At 39.6% G+C, this 17387-nt stretch overlaps 2 protein-coding genes across 3 annotated transcripts in view; one reads left to right on the top strand and one right to left on the bottom strand.

Annotated features, from left to right (window-relative positions):
• Positions 1-2331: 2331 nt before the first annotated feature.
• Tango14 (transport and golgi organization 14) lies at positions 2332-5019 on the bottom strand. The gene is made up of 3 exons (XM_067769906.1): positions 4869-5019; positions 4126-4817; positions 2332-2905 (listed from the first exon to the last, which is right to left on the bottom strand). Exons 2-3 carry the CDS (start codon positions 4690-4692, stop codon positions 2561-2563), a joined length of 912 nt encoding a protein of 303 aa, XP_067626007.1. The 5' UTR covers positions 4693-4817; positions 4869-5019; the 3' UTR covers positions 2332-2560.
• Positions 5020-12301: 7282 nt separating this feature from the next.
• The window catches only part of Lrch (Leucine-rich-repeats and calponin homology domain protein), a 126173-nt gene continuing 121087 nt past the window's right edge, over positions 12302-17387 (top strand). For both annotated transcript variants that reach the window (XM_067767208.1, XM_067767207.1), the window contains exon 1: positions 12302-12886. In XM_067767208.1, the coding sequence (XP_067623309.1) occupies positions 12661-12886 (226 nt within the window). In that variant the 5' untranslated portion in view covers positions 12302-12660. The remainder of the gene's footprint in view (positions 12887-17387) is intronic.

Below are 17387 nucleotides of genomic sequence, written 5' to 3'. Positions count from 1 at the left end.
AGGTGAGGACGTAAGAGAAGGTTCCAAGTAATGGAAAGAGAAGTGTGTCAATTGACACTGGACGGAAATTGCTTGAACTGCTGCAGCGTTCACTTTTATATTGACAGCCAAGCAGCAATTAAGGCAATAATAGCTGGCAGAACAGGGCGCATCCCTGTTGTTGTTGTTGTTGCTGTAGCAGTGCTTCGCCCCATCCAATAGGTGCGACCGATCACAAATTGCCATCAATATCCTCTAACGGGAGTCCAAAGAAACTTGCTGTTTCAACAGGGATGGACCATAATGACAACCCCTCTCAGGCCTGCCAAAATACTGCTCTCAGAACCGCCGAGGGCTGTCTTCTTATGTCCCCAGAACACCATCTACATAATGAAGCGAGAATACTCCCCATCAGGGAGAGAAACGAGATGCTAACCAAACAGTTCCTGTTGAATACCCAGAAACCTGGGCATTACAAAGGCATCTTATTGATGAGCCAACACCGCCTAGAGGCTTAAGAAGTCATCTCCGTAAGCATTATGAGGACATACGTCACCTGAGAACTCAGCCGTATGAAGCAAAAAACGAAACAAGCAGGTCCTCAGTGAACTCTACCAACAGGCGTCGGACCTTTATGCCAGGAATTGCCCGGTGAATCCAGTACTCAAAGAACAGTACCCAAAACTTGCGGAAGAGGAACGCACACTCCCCAGGGAAACGCGAGTCACTCTAGCTCAACTTCGATCTGGATATCGTAACAAGTTAAACTCTTACCTATCCAGAATCAACCCCGACATACAAAATGTATGCCATGCTTGCAATGTGTCCCCACATGACACCAACCATATCTTTAATTGTAATGTGGAACCAACGCCTCTAACACCCCTCTCATTATGGTCCATCCCTGTTGAAACTGCAAGTTTCCTTGAACTCCCGTTAGAAGATATTGATGAAAATTTGTGATCGGTGGTACCTATTGGATGGGGCGAAGCACTGCTACAACAACAACCACATTGAACCTTCTAGGCCATCCCGCCGCCTAATTCCATGAGGAACTTGGGGTCGCCAGAGCCTCGGCTGCTAAAGAAACAGAATTCGTCACGGGTAGGTGAGGTTAATATTTAGTTTGGAAAAGCTATAAATTGCGCTGGCTGCCCCTTGCAAGGTTTGGAAGGCAATTTGAACTCCACCTATTAGGAGGGGCACAGCTATCAGATAGAGAAGGGGCAGGTAGCATAGGTCAATGAAAGCTTCTAGTATTTGCTAAGAGGACGGAGTTATTTTATAAAATATACCCTGGTTTTTATATGGTATTGGAAACTTCTGGTAATGCTATGGGCTCATTCAGTCTATATGAGGTACTAACGGACGGGCCAGTTGAAACAAGCGTAACCTTAAGTAACGAAAGGGGTAGGGTCTGGTGTATACCGTACCGATTGAGATAGCAGCAGATATACAAGCTGTATGATCATGGCAGTGTATTTTATACTGAAATTGTAAACATGACGAAAGCACCGGATGCCGGAAGTTTTGAGTGATCGATTATGCTTGTACTATCTCCCGTCGTCAAGGCTGAATAAGCGGTTATTATTAAGTTAGCGTTCCTCTATCTTGTATATACCGTAGACGTCCCAGACCGAGATGGTCGGGCTACTACCTTAACGGTGTTTGTTAGCGGAACGTACTGGATCAGCATCCGGCAAAGGACCATCAACATCGTTAACAGTCCTGAAAACCTTCGGGGTGTCCTTATGGCTACAACAACAACAACCATTCGGCAAATGATGTTTTTACTAACAGGGAGTCACATGCTTTTATTAAGGCTCATTTCCGAAGGCAAGTGTATGATGTGCGGGCTGCAGGAGACAGCGGTTGAGCATGTTCCACCTCTGGTTACCATGGGTGGCTTGGTTACTAGATCTCGAGGTGGAAGTCCTAGTATTTAATTAGGATTTTCCGTTTGGTCAACAAGAAAATTTTGGTACTATGGAAAACAGCCCTTGGATAGTAAAACCCGGGCCATTTCGGAATATCGAAATTGCTTCTGCGCTATATATGAAGCCTATTATGCTATTATTTTCATAACTTTCGTCTGTACACACCGTTGGCATCACCAGAAAACATCTTCCGGAGAATTTATCGCTCAAATGTTCCAAGAATTATCCGATATTCTTGTAATTCATAGTTCCGAATAAAAGAACACAAAACCAAAAAAATCAATTTTCTTATTTATAAATAGTTTTCATTTACTATACATTCCCTACGCAAGTGCACAATGTATTTTACATCTTATAAAAATGTAATTCAGTTTATTTCTTTTATACATTTAACTTAGCAAAAAAAACAAAAAAATGAATAAGTAAATCATAGTTTTATTTTTATACAATTTAAATATTTGTCGTAAAAATGTAAACGTTAGTGCGTGAGCTGTTTTCGAGTAAATTAAATTCCTAGTACATTCATAGCAACTCATCACGCGCTCACTTTAAGTTCCTTATGTGCTATATATTCTAATTGTTTTACCCCCAAAATTCATATAATTTTAAACCCTTGCACAATATGCCCATTAATTTTTAAATAACTATTTTCCCCAACGTTGTTCACATTTTGAATATCTATAGAGTACTTTAACGAAGTTCTCTGCATTTATGCAGCGTCCAGTCTCGAAGGTATGGAATTCTGTGAAACGTGTCTGCCAAGGCAGCACACCGTATGTACAAGTGAATGTGTTGAATATTATGCTCAATTCTGGATCTACGATCTTTTCCCAGTGCATATATTTTGCCAATTCATCGGTAATGTATTGCTCCAACTGTTTACGGTTATCAAGTAAGTTTTGAACATTAGGGGTATTACGTTGTTTAAACAGTTCACGGCAAATTTTTGCTAACAAAGGACGATTGTCCTGTTCAGAAAGTTGATAGATCTGAAATAAAGGAATAAAATATAATAATTAGGTATATAAGAAATAAGTATCGCTGATAGGCAGGGGTTTTTAGTTATCTCAAACAATTCATCCTTTCTCAAATCTAAGAAGTAGCCCAATTATGTGTGGCATCTTTACTTTTTTGGCAGAACTATATCAGTAACTGTTGAAAATTTTGAAATCATAGTCAATCTAATAGGGATCTTGTCGGATCACAAATTTCTCCTGTTAGCGTTATTGGAAAAAATTAGAGCATTTTCAAGGACTCAATGCAATCCTTTAAGAGATCGGTATCGGGCTTAAGCATACCAACAGTGTAGAAACCGTTCCCGAGAATCTGTGTAAAGACTACTGAAACAATTCAGTCCTCAATAAATACTGTCAGGACAATAAGACTTCACTAAGAATGAAAAGGTAGAAAGGGAAAAACGATAACACTCTACCCCAAAATAAATAAATAAACGTCGGTAGAGATCCAGCGTTCACCTTTTAAGCGAACAAAGGTACGTCTTGGACACGCGGTGTTAAAATCCAGCAGCACGTAACGTAGCATAGGTAAGCACGATATTGATATTGAGAAAATAGAGGCTGAATATATATACATAGGTATCATGTTGTCCGTTACTACCCTTTGCAGAGATATTAAGTCCTTAATGGAAGTTTTCATATTCTTTGGTTGGAATATTTACTCAGCAAGGATATCAACATATGTAGTAAGTGAAATATTTAAACAAGGTTTAAATTGCATGTTTAAATATGGCTGGTGCTATGAAGGGAATGGCAAAGTTTTCTCTTTAAAGGTCGAAAAAATTTGATATCTTTGTCAAATATCGAGAGAGGTGCAGTTATGCACGATATGTTTGTTTCATGGCCCCGCTAAATAACCAATCTTTGCCGGATATAAAATCAGTACATTGCGGTAATAATCCGCTTGTAGTACGATTTTCGAACGAAAATCGCCATCCTCATCCTTATAACAGACAAATTTGAAAAACAAACCTAATAACTAAACACAAAGTTCAATCGTTATTGAATACAAAAATTAATTTAAACGCGTCTATGTATAGCAACTATAACATAGCATTTTAAAGTTACTGATAAGAAGCACTATAAGGTCATGCACTACTACCTAGATATGTGGTTGAACTGATAAGTGTAATTTTTTTGGCTGAAAACTAATTCACTCCAATACAAACATTGTAAAAACACAAGGTACTCACTTTCAAATGTTCATGTATATGTCTGTGACTGTGGCAAGCATCGCCATTGCTCATGCTTCTTTTATCACTTACTGCACCATTCATCAAAACACCATTGCTGTAGCTCAAAGTTTTTGTATGGCTCTTTGTTACTATCGACGCATTTTCCGTTGGTCTCCACTCATATTGATTAGGTCGTAATTCTTTCCAATTGGTTTTTCTTGTTGCACATATTTTATCTAATTCAATACGTCCCATACTTTCACTACGCACATCATATATGCTGACCCATTCAATGCCCACAACTAACGCATAAGATAATATCCTTTCCACAACCGTGTCGTTAATGTTCCCACGCGGATCTGGTCCTATGATCAAATTAAGATGGCGTGGTATTTTTGTTAATTCATCTTTACACTTTTGTAAAAGCGTGCGATCACGGTTTCTTATTTCGGCACTGCTGTGTCTAAAGTCATATGACCAATGCAGCAGGGTTTGTAAACGTAAGTAAATAAAATACACAGCTTCATATAAACTGGCTAGCATTTGCAGTACAAGCCATATTAGCTTGTAGAGCGGATAAAGCATGCCGTCACAGTATTTTTGTATACTCTTTTTCTATAGAAAGAGTTGTGTGGTATTGTGGAATGCGCCGGGTCTATTTTGCCTTGTCTTTGTTGACGAAATAGTTTCGGGAAGCTCATAAACATAACCTGTAAAAAAATTTGTTTAATGGTGAATAATTATGTTTACTCACTATTTACCTTGTATTGTTTTGTTCGCCGCAGTTTTTAGCCTTTTATTGCATCAGCTATTTATCGCGGCTTCTTACACAGCTAGTTTTTCATATTATTTTCACTTTTACCCATTGAAAAGGAACAAATTTCTTACAAGCAGCGTCCAACATTTGGCAAAGAGATAGTTCAGTGTTATCTAATGTCAGTTGTTTTTGACAGATGCAACACGTCATGAAACTTGAGTGCTGCCAGAGTTGTATAATGGTTTTGAAGTATTGCACGTAAAGATAGATTTGGAATGCCTATCGTAAGAGGCGACTAAAATACCAGATTCAAGGGGCTGTGTAGCGCAACCCTTCAGGTTGCCAGCGCAATATACAGCTTCTCCAAACCTAATTGTCAACCTCACCTATCCGCGGCGAATCCTGTTTCACAACAGACGAGGGTCTGGCGACCCCAAGCTCCTCATGGAACTTGGGGTGGGGAGAGAGGGATGACCTGAAGGTTTAATGTGGCCATATAAATCATTCTCGTGATGGTCGGGCTAGCACCTTAAGCTGAAGACATTGGTGTTTTATCGGTAACCTTATAACCGCTGATTCGACCAATCTTATGGGAAACAATGCAATCGATTATTGGTGCCGCTAAGGTCGTAACGGTATCGTAGCCAACCAATTGGTTTTTGGTTAAGCTGGAGACATTGGTGCTTTATCGGTAACCGTATCGGTAACCTTTTAACAGCTGATTCGACCAACCTTATGAGAAGCAATGCAATCGATTATTGGTGCCGCTAAGGTCGTAACCGTATCGTAGCCAACCAATTGGGTTTTGGTTTACCGTCGTAACGATAAACAGCTGATTACGTTAGGGATACGGATACTGCGATACGACATACGGCACCAATGACTCCGGCTTTACCGTCGTAACGATAAAAAGCTGATTACGTTAGGGATACGACTACAGCGATACGACAAACGGCACCAATGACTGCAGCTTTAATGTTGCTGTGTTACCGGAGCGTATCGGATCTGTTTCCGGCATAGGACCATCACATCGATAACACACCCCAAAGCCTTCGGGGAGCAACCTTATCGCTACAACAACAACAACAACATGGACTTGCATAAAATCTTTGGCAGCGAGGCTTCGCTCTGACGATCTCATTGGGCTATTGGTAATCCTTACCAAAGCAAAGGGAATAGATATATATTTACTCTCTTTGCCTGTTCTGGCAAAGCAAGGTAAAATAAACCGCTTTATTGGTTTGATTAGTCTAATGGAGGAGTTCAATGTATACCCGCTCCTAGGGCCGTAGAGAGAAAATCCGCTGTCATCTCATTTCCATTATCTTCAAATCGTCTTTTGGGTTTTCTCTTTCGAATGTCCGGACACTTTGGCGAGATGTTTAATTGAATAGTAACTGTTTTGCATTCGTTTAAAATTGTTTTCCATTGGTTCCTGATCAAATTTAAATCAGCTAATAAGGCATCTAGATCTCGGTGTGCCGCCCTTAAATTCATAGAACAAAAATTCAGAAATACATTTTTTCAGAAACCATTAGTCAGAATCCTTTTTTCAGAAAGACAAAGTTCAGAGGTCAAAACTCAGAACTCAAACCTCAGAAGTCAAATTTCAGAAGCCAAATTGCAGAAGTGAAAATTCAGAACTCAAATTTCAGAAGGCAAAATTCAGAAGTCAAAATTCAGAAAGTAATCAGACGAAAAGATGCACTCCTTAGGAGTCTGCTATGTCAGTGCAGTGGCTATCAACAATGTCTCTACAAGGAAATTATGAAATAAAGTACATTCAGCCATAAGTAGAAAGGTCGGCTATGTGTTGAATTGAATGAAGACTACTTCACAATGGAGGTTGTATAAGGTCACGAAATCAATGAACAGGGACGCGACGCAGGACAGGGTATTGTCAACTCTGCTGTTGGAGCTGGTGATCAATCAATTGCTCAGGGGGTTCGATATGGGAACCGTCAAACTTACAGTGTATGCATTAGAAAGTGCTTTCCAATAATTATCTCTTTCATTGATTCGGGTAGAGTGCCAATGTGGAGAAGAAAGATATGGTCTTGTTCACTAGGAGGTAAAAGGTCCCAAGTTGGACCAGGCCTAAGCTAGGTGGTGTGACCCTGTAGGAGAAACTTTATTTTAAATATCTGGAAATCATTCTGAAAAGTAAGCTGTCGTGTCTACGAGAGAGTAAGGAAGGCCTCGACGGCATTTGATGCACGTTAAAGGATGCTGGGGTCTACGCACTCTCTCTGTCATCGAATATTTAAACTGATTGTAAAGCTTCTATAGTATGGAGTCTTTGTTTGGTTGACACTGACTCAAAAAATTACGCATGTTAAGCAAAGAACCTAAGAAAAAGTTCCGACGGCTGCACTCTTTGACTTTCTGCACATTCAACCTGCAGGCCTCTTTGCGAAGAACATAGCGTTAGCAACTACAACAAAACTTAATGCGTCGAGGCAGCTTGAGCGCAGACCATACGGCAATAACGGTACAGTGTCTTAAAATATTGGACGGACAGACTACCTATTTCCCTAATTGCACTTCGATTGGTCTTTAGAGCTACAATAGAGGTGGAAGGTTGTCGCAAGTTCGCTCAAACGGCAGACGAGGAGATACACGAATAAACCGATGGTCCAAGAAGAAGCGAGGTCTGCGGTATACTAAGAATATTCAGAAAGGAACAAACCTATTATCTGGCAGATCTCTGCAGTGTTTTTCAGATGGAAGCGGTAAACTTTCCTAAAGCTGTAGAAACACTGCAGGAAAATAGCTTAAACTACAATAATGTAAGTTTTAATGTATTGCTTACACTACCTGGAAAGAGTCTAAACATGGAGAAGCATATATCTTTATTGGGTCCCGGGGCATATGGCAATAAATGAAAATGTACAGATAAAGCTTGTAACATGGAGTTTCCAATAAGAATAAAAAATAAATGTAAGGAGCGATAACATCCGAAGAGATTTTAGGCCGAGATTCTCTTCCAATTTGCGTCGTGCTCCTCTTGATTTTCCCTACAAATTGGCCGGACGGGACCTACATGTTTCATGCCGTCTCCGAACGGTATCTGCAAGGCAGATGAGTTTTCACTGAGAGCTTTTCATCGCAGAAATACACTTGGAGTGCTTGCCAAACACTGCCGAGGGGCGACCCCGTTTAGAAAAATTTTCTTCTGATTGAAAAATCTTATTTCTAAAATTTTGATGTTGCTTTGCCCGGGGTGTGAACCCAGAGCATTCGGTGTGGTAGGCGGAGCACGCTACCAGCACACCACGGTGGCCGCCAAAAAAATGTCTTAGTACCTCTAAATCGCGGACCTCCTGAGAAACACATTTTTGCTTGATGTTTTTATTGTCTCCTCAGACCAAGGTGAAAAATCATTATCAATATTCATTGCTTTTGAAATTCGGCTTAAAATTTGCACACGGAATAATTAAAGACGCTCCTGAATTAAAAAAAAAATTTCCTAGTACCTCTAAACCGCGGGCCCCCTGAGAAACACATTTTTCTTTGATGTCCAGGCAAAAAATCATTATCAATATTCTTTGCCTTTGAAATTCGGCTTAAAATTTGCACATGGAACAACTAAAGACTCTCCTGAATTAAAAAAAAAAATTTCTTAGTGCCTCTAAATCGTGGGCCCCCTGAGAAACACATTTTTGTTTAAAATAAAAAATAAATGTAAGGCGCGATAACCTCCGAAGAGATCTAAGGCCGAGCTTCTCTTCCAATTTGCGTCGTGCTCCTCTTGATTTTCCCTACAAATTGGCCGGACGGGACCTACATGTTTTATGCCGACTCCGAACGGCATCTGCAAGGCAGATGAGTTTTCACTGAGAGCTTTTCATGGCATAAATACACCCGGAGCGCTTGCCAAACACTGCCGAGGGGCGACCCCGCTTAGAAAAATTTTCTTCTAATTGAAAAACCTTATTTCTAAAATTTTGATTTTGCTTTGCCCGGGAGTTGAACCCAGGGCATACGGCGTGATAGGCGGAGCACGCTACCATCACACCACGGTGGCCGCCACATTTTTGTTTGATGCCCAGGCAAAAAATCATTATCAATAATAGTTGTTTTTGAAATTCGGCTTAAAATTTGCACATGGGACAACTAAAAACTCTCATGAATTAAAAAAAAAAAAAAGTTTTAGTACCTCTAAATCGCGGGCCCCTGAGAAACATATTTTTGTTTGATGTACAGGCAAAAAATCATTATCAATATTCGTTGTTTTTGAAATTTGGCTTAAAATTTGCACATGGAACAACTAAAGACTCTCCTGAATTAAAGCAGAATGTCTTAGTACCTCTATATCGCGGGCCACCTGAGAAAGAAATTGTTTTTGATGTCCAGGCAAAAAATCATTATCAATACTCGTTGCTTTTGAAATTCGGCTTAAAATTTGCACATGGAACAACTAAAGGCTCTCCTGAATTAAGAAAAAATGTCTTAGTACCTCTAAATCGCGGGCCCCATGAGAAACCCCGGCCCGGGGGAATCCCCCTCCCCCCTCTCGACGGGCCTGGTCGCACCTATATTTTACTACAAAAAGCATGTGAAACGTACAGCATGGAAAAAAGGGAAAGATGTTCTTAACATGTGGCGTTGTCAAAGCGTCAAAACGCAGTAATCAGCAAATGTTCTATATAAACCCGACAAAAGCTAAAGTTGTAAGAGAATTGGCGACTGTCAACTCTTTCGTTTCATTATTTGCCTATTTGATTAACATCGCCGCTCTTGGCCGTGTCTCGAAGTACTTCTGACGTTAAATGTGAATTACACCTTAATGCATGTGAATTGCTCCTTATGGCATGCAAAGACATTTTTTTGTAGCGTTAAGGATACTCCCTGAAGGCCTTGGGGAGTTATATCGATGTCGATGGTCCTTTGCCGGTCACACCTATTGGATTGGGCGAAGCACTACTACAACAACAACAACCACTTGAAAATTTCTAGGCCATACCACCCTCCCACCCCCTACATCTATAAGACACTTGGTTTCGCCAGAGCCTTGGCTGTTAAAGAAACATAATTCGCCACTGGTGGGGTTGACAATTGGGTTGGAGAAGTTATATATTGCGCTGGCTTGAAAGGGTTGCGCTATACAAACACTTAAATCAATTTGGTATTTTAGTTGCCACGTATGACAGGCATATCTGCCGCGGGTATATTCTAAACCTCTAACCTGCTGGGGTGGAAATTACAGAAGGCTTTTATAATAATAAGGATGTCATGGTGTACATTGGTAACTTTTACAAAGAGATTATTAATGAATCCCTAAACAGTGGCATTGTTCCTAATTGCTGGAAAGTGTCATCAATAGTACCCGTGGAAAAACTAAAGAGCACAGTGAAACCGGAGGAGATATGCCCAATAAATACTTTACCCGTAGATGAGAAAAGTACTGAAGTAGTGCTGAAAATCAACTAGTGGCATTTCTGGACAAAAACAAAGTGGCCATTCATGTGAAACGGCGCTTAACATGGTAATTGCTGAATGGAAAGAGAGTATATCAGACAAAAAAGTTGTGGTGTCTGTCTTCTTAGATTTGAAGCGGGCTTTCGAAACTGTTGATAGATTGAAATTGTTGGACATTATGTTAAAAATTGGCATCAGGGGCAAGACCCTGGAATGGTTCCGAAGTTATTTGAGTGAAAGAAAGCAGAGGACAATAATCGGAAAAGCACTTTCATCGGTTGTAGACGTAAATATTGGATTACCATACGGTTCGGTACTTGCAACGATATTATTTACATTGCATATCAATGATAATAAAGGATGTTTAAAATATTGTAAAATACGCTTGTTTGCAGATGATGCTTTGTTCATCATCAGCGATAAGTATGCGGACTGTGCTATGCAGAAAATATAAGAAGAACTTGACTCCTTATAAAAATGGTTATGCCTTAGAAACTTTAAGTTAAAAGTTTTTCATTACTTCCATACGTCTTTGGAACGCGCTCCCTTCTAGACTTAGGCTTATAAGCAATGCTCTACAGTGAAATACAAAGAGTAAAAAATGAAGTATTTAGGAGTTTTGATTGACGATAACTTAAGTTTTGGCGAACATATAAACTATATTGAAAGGAAAATTGCTCAGAAAATAGGATTCATGTATAGAACATGCAATCATATTAGCCAACGTCACAAAATTTTGGTGTATCGTTCATTTATTGAACCACATTTTATTTATTGCCCTTCAATCCTTCTGTTAGCGAATGAAACGCAAATTAAAAAAACTGAAAATACAACAAAACAAAGCAATGCGATCAATTCTACGATGCCCTCCTAGAACAACAAAAATTAAAATGCTGAATAGGCTTAATTGGCTCAATATAAAAAAGTCAATTACTTATTTTACATTGTAGTTTTTACAACATGCAAGATTGGGAATGTTATCGAGCTACCTTAGTAATAAAATAAAATACAACACGAAATCCATAACTCTGGAACTAGTAACTGCAAACGTATAAGACTGCCTAGAGCAAGAACTGAGTTCGTAAAAAAAACCCTAAAATACATAGGGTATAAAATGTATAATGAATTACCTACTGCGATAAAAAATTGTGAAAATATTAGGAAGTTTAAAGGAAAATTACTTATATATTGTAAAACACTTAGCATGTAATGAAACAAATTTTTATTTATTCTAAACTAGGTCTTAAAGACAGTAATAAAAAAAAAATATATATACTTTGGCCATTATATCTCCGACACATAAGCAGTTTTACATATAGATGAGTTGAACACAAGCTTATGCATTATGAGGGGATTGCACGTATTTTTATGGAGAACGGTAGAATGAGCGACACTGGCGCCATCTGATATTGAAAAGTAGTCATCTCCCTAATTTTATTCTAAGCAAATCATAAGAAGAAGAATTTGACATTTGCTTTGGCTAAGGGTGTTGGCACATTTTGCAAGTGAAATTATTTTTCCCACTGGTTGGTAAATTTTCTAACATTTTTCGCAATCAAAAACTGCAATATAACAATCGATTACGATAGAAAATTTGTTAGCAAGTATTTTTGTTGTATAGGGAGAATGTTTATAACAGTGCTTCGCGAAATTTTGTATGTGAATGGGCAAGGCGTAATAAACTTCAATTGCGAAGTCTGAAGTTCCTTAATATTTACAAACGCAACATCTTGGTTGATTGTGGCGATGGTTTTGGAATGCATAAGCTTGTTTTAAACGCATCTATATGAAAAATGTCATTGAACCGCGGCGTTTAGTGGAGTGCAGCTTAGGTTGAGATTTGTGTCCTTAGCTTAAGAAATTACAAAAAGAAATTGACCAATATTTTAACAAAACGATAGCACTATGGAGAACTTTAACATATTTGGCAACGCGTTGCTATAAGTGGTTGGCTACACCAACGCGCTGTTTATTATTTTTCTGTCATTCATTTTATTCATTCGTTGCTAAATTTTCAATTCGAATTGTTTGTGTGCGCGAAAAGTGGACGGAGTTTTACAAGAGGAAAAACCTTGGTGGAAAAATGTTTGGTTGTGTGTGAAATAAGCAAAAGGTGTGAGAAAAATTCTAGGAAACGCACTGGCTGTGTGTGTGGTCTCCTTTGCCTGTTTACGTCCACCATGTGTTTTTCTTTGGTTAATGCTATTGGGCAAATTTAATGTGAAAATAAATAAAAAATATGCAAAAAGCGTATAAAAAATTGGATAAAAATATATGTTTACCTGTAACAAGCATTTAATATAAAAAATCTACAAAGGAAATTGTTTTAGAGAAGAAGTGAATAGTTGGTGACCACGCCCACCACTTACAGGAAGATGGCTGCTACAGCGGCTGTTTATAACCGACTCCACAGCAGTGGCGGAAGTATAGGTGGACTCAGCTCTAGTATGGGTAGCATGGCACATTCTCAACTAGCACGCTCACTGGAGCGTATTCTAGAAGAGGCTCACTTGAGCGGCGAGCTAATACTAACAAATCGCAAGCTGAAAGATTTTCCAAAAACTAGTACCAAATATAATCTTGGCGACACAGTAATAGCAGGTGAGTTCTAATTTTTTTTTCATAAAAAGAAGTGAAAATAGGAGTAATATTTGTTTGAAGGTGTGGTTCTAGGAATTTGCAAAGTTTTGATGTGTGGTTTAAACGAGAAAATTATGATAATGCATATCAGTCTTTCAAGGAGCCAACACCAACATATTCAGAGCAGCACCTCAAGCACGACGCTAGAATGCAGGGCATATATAGCAGACACTTTGGGTGCGGCCGAGACACAGCCATGCGACTCATGCACCACATGCAAATGAGTACGCAGCGAAAAGTGCTTTTTACCCTAAACTATAGGGAGTAAATCATAAAATTAGAAAATTATGCACAATATAGAGGTTTTTTCAACTCAAAGTAGGTTTTACACTTTTTTATCTTCAAAGAAAAAGTTCAAATTACTTTTATTCCGTTGGAAAAATCAATAAGCCGCTTGTAGCCGCAAATGTTTAAGAGCCACATACATACATAAAACCATGCGCGTATACGGTGAGAAGGGAGGTGGGGTCGCCTTCCTATCCTTGACTTAACAAAAGCTGCGTTGCTTTTAACATACAAACTCATGAATGAATGGGATTAAAAAAAAAAAAATAAATGTAAAGCGCGATAACCTCCGAAGAGATCTAAGGCCGCGCTTCTCTTCCAATTTGCTTCGTGTTCCTCTTGATTTTCCCTACAAATTGGCCGGACGTGACCTATACGTTTTATGCCGACTCCGAACGGCATCTGCAAGGCAGATGAGTTTTCACTGAGAGCTTTTCATGGCAGAATTACACCCGGAGCGCTTGCCAAACACTGCCGAGGGGCGACCCCGCTTAGAAAAATTTTCTTCTGATTAAAAACCTTTTTTCTAAAATTTTGATGTTGCTTTGCCCGAGGTGTGAACCCAGGGCATACAGTGTGGTAGGCGGAGCACGCTACCATCACACCCCCGTGGCCAAATGGGATTAGGGTTAATTATTTATAGGTTTCCAACAACAATTTTAATGCTACTATCGTTAAATAAAAAAGGTGTACTCATAAATCTTTCTGTCCTTCTTGACTACCACCTTGGTATAAAGACAGTGGTAAAGGCCTAAGACAAACTCCCTGGAAGAGAAACAGCGAAATAATTTGGGAAAAGATAGCTAAAATGGGGTTGTGGCCAGAAAGAAGTCATCTGCGTAGCAGTTGCCAATGCTAATCTGATGAATATAAAAAGCAGCAATCCACAAATCGGAAGATAGGTTGGGCCCAAATCTTCTCTTTGTCTAAAAAACGCTTCCAGAAGCCGCTTTCAAAACCAGGGCCCTTACGATACGTGATCGAAACTTATTTTTTAGATCACAATAGCTCTGATCGGATTAATGGCATATGCGAACTAGCGACATATAGGAATTGTTATTTCCATAACTGATAAAAATTTTTAGAAATAGTTTGACATTTGCATAGTTGTCGCTTGAGTGAAAATGCTTTTCAGTAACTGAGCGTAGCACGTAATACGGGCTCAGGCGCTATCATCGTGTTACATTAAATCCAATGCTAGGTGTATAGTGTAAAGGCCAGCAACCCTATTCTAGTAGCCTGACCATATGACTATGAACAGTAGCGTCCGGCAAGAGAAGCAGAGTAAATAATGTCGCACGGTAACCATATCCAAGATAAAATATGGGAGCGTGTGTGGAAACTCACAGGAACTCTATGGCGACTATCAAAAAATCTACGGCAATCAAAGCAGGAGTTACAACTGTCGGTTCTACGACATGGTGCATTTGCAATCCGCAACCCAAATTATGTCCTTTCTCTACGAGGGATATCTTCAGAATTAAAAGTGACCGTACTCGTCATGTTGAACTAGTTATTACTCAACGATCCAAATAGAATTTTCAGCAGGATCTCTGCCACATATCATTTATTAGTGTGTATTCGTCAGCCTTCATGTAATTCAATATCAATCCAATATATACATATAGAAATAAAATATTAATACTCTTTCTCCTTTTAAACTTCATCCCCGGTCCTGTTCTGCGTCGGACTACGCCTTTGCATAACACATTGTCAGCTGGTATGACTTCCGTGCCCCTTTTGTATACGAGCATATTTAATAAGTACTGCTTTTAATGCGTTTCTTCTTTGCCGCTTGCCATCCACCAGCTAGCCAGCCAGTCAGTCAACCAACCAGCTGCCTGCCTTTAGCCCTCAAGGACAATCGATTTTATTGCATTTTCTCTTTCTTGTCTGAAAATGAAATTAAAAACTATATGTATACATACACAATATATTTTGGGTATGCACTGCTCGTCTCGTACACTAAATGCCCCTGTGACCTCACTCCTTTCCTTCGCCCAACTTGGTTGCGTGCAGGACAACAAGAAGTTGGGAAACATTGGACGTTGAACGTAACGTGTTTTTATTATTTATATTCTAGTTTACAGACCATGCACTATGTCCCTGTTGTTGTTGTAGATTGCACTTGATATTTGCTTTGAGTGGCAGTGGAAATGATTGCAGAAAAACATTTTGCTAACGGCATCCACAAGTTTGATAGCTTGCATAGGGTGGTGGTGTTGTTGTTAGTTGCTATGGTGGTGAGTCTTGCGCATTGTTAGGGTCACACAAAATGCTCTTCCCTGTTTGTTTGTTTATTAAAGTTTCGGATATAAAGCAAATTGTTGTAATTTAATTATGCAGCACTTCAAATAAAGTTAGCTCGTTTTTGTTGTTCATCATATTTAGGCAGCTATTGGTGGGGGCTGTGTTTTTGTACATTAATTTGTTTGGAATTCAGCCAGCTTTCGCTTTTTGTATTGTAATTTTTTAATAGCTGATTTTGCTCTGAGCTATTTGGAAAATGAAGGGGATTACGGCCTTATTTTGTTCTATTATTTCGTTATTACTTTGCTGTCGGCAGAAGCAAAATGATAATGAAAATAAAGTAAGCGAAGCACCTTTGGCAGATCAAAACATTTAATGGTCGACATTTTTCGCAAACGGTCGATAATTAGTTGCGTGGAGAAAAAATAGGTCGCAATTTTTTTAGTACTTTTTTTTGGGTGATTCGGTAAGTTCAGGTGAGGCTAGCGAAGCACCATAGCAAAAATTTATTTCTGTTACACTGTTCAAAATGCAACTAAGCTGGTGTTTTAGTGCGTATTAGGTGCTAATTAGTTGCGAAAAGGAAAATTGTGTCACTCTTCATTAAGGAATTTTTTTTTTCATCAGCGGGTTAGGGGGTCAGAATATACCCGCGGTAGGTATGCCTGTCGTAAGAGGCGACTAAAATACCAGATTCAAGGGGTTGTGTAGTGCAACCTTTCAGGTTGCCAGCGCAATATATAGCTTCTCCAAACCCCATTGTCAACCTCACCTATCCGCGGCGAATCCTGTTTCACTAACAGACGAGGCTCTGGCGACCCCAAGCTACTCATGGAAGTTGGGGGTGGGGAGGGAGGGATGGCCTGAAGGTTTGACGTGGTCATATAAATCGTTCCCAAGATGGTCGGGCTAGCACCCTTATGGTGCTGTGTTACCGTAGCGTACCGGATCTATATCCGGCAAAGGACCATCAGGACGATAACACTCCCCAAAGCCTTCGGGGAGCAACCTTATCGCTACTACAACAACAACAACAAGGGATTTTTTTTGGGTGCTTGGCTAACTTTACGGGACAATCAAAAAAATCTATGAAAAAGAGTGAACCAATTCTTGTTTCCCAACTAATTAGCGGCTAATACGCGGCAAAATACCAGATAAGTGGTGATAGATCGGGCGCTGCGGGATATACATACATACGTGGGCATCTTATTTCAAGTTGGCCGCAAACACGGAGAAGACGGATATAGGTTTGTTTAATAAGAGCCACATGTTTCGAAATTGGCCTTAGCTACGAGAGGCGATCCTGCAGGAGAAAGCTTCCACAAAACATTTTGAACAATAAGTTGTCCTGGAATCTCAACGTGGAGGAGAGAGTAAAGGGTCGCGCTGGCACTTTATGTATGTAAAAGAATGCTGAGGTCTACGTGCGGTCTATCGTCCTCGTGTAGCTTGAGCGCAGATCATATTGCCATAGTAGTATAGCGTCATCAATTACAGGACGAACAGACTACCATATTCCATAACTAGGCTCTTAGAGCCACAGTAGAGGTGGTTGGTTGGCACAAGGATGCCCAGATGGCAAGCGAGGCGATATACGTGTATACCGATGGTTCTAAAGTATTGGAATGGATTAAGGTGTGCGGTATAATCTCCACAAATAAACAAATCCTAGAAGCTGCCAGATGAGAGTTTTTCAGGCGGAAGTAGTAGCCGTAACCAAAGCAGTAGAAACATTGGAAGAGAATAGCTTAAACTGCAGCCGTGTCAACTTTTCTTTTGACAGCCAAGCAGCAATTTAAGCAATAATTTCGCTAAGCACAACATCTGAAGTGTATTAGAGTGTAAGCAATCTCTGGAAAGAATCGGGATTGTGTCCCAGGACATATGGAAATACATGATAGTGAAAAATCGGATGAGCTAGATAAAA

This window comes from Eurosta solidaginis, chromosome 2 (assembly GCF_040869045.1).
Source record: "Eurosta solidaginis isolate ZX-2024a chromosome 2, ASM4086904v1, whole genome shotgun sequence".
In the NCBI taxonomy this organism is placed as follows: Eukaryota; Metazoa; Arthropoda; class Insecta; order Diptera; family Tephritidae; genus Eurosta; species Eurosta solidaginis.
The sequence above is the reverse complement of the archived record's forward strand: the minus strand, read 5'-3'. Positions and strand labels throughout refer to the sequence as shown.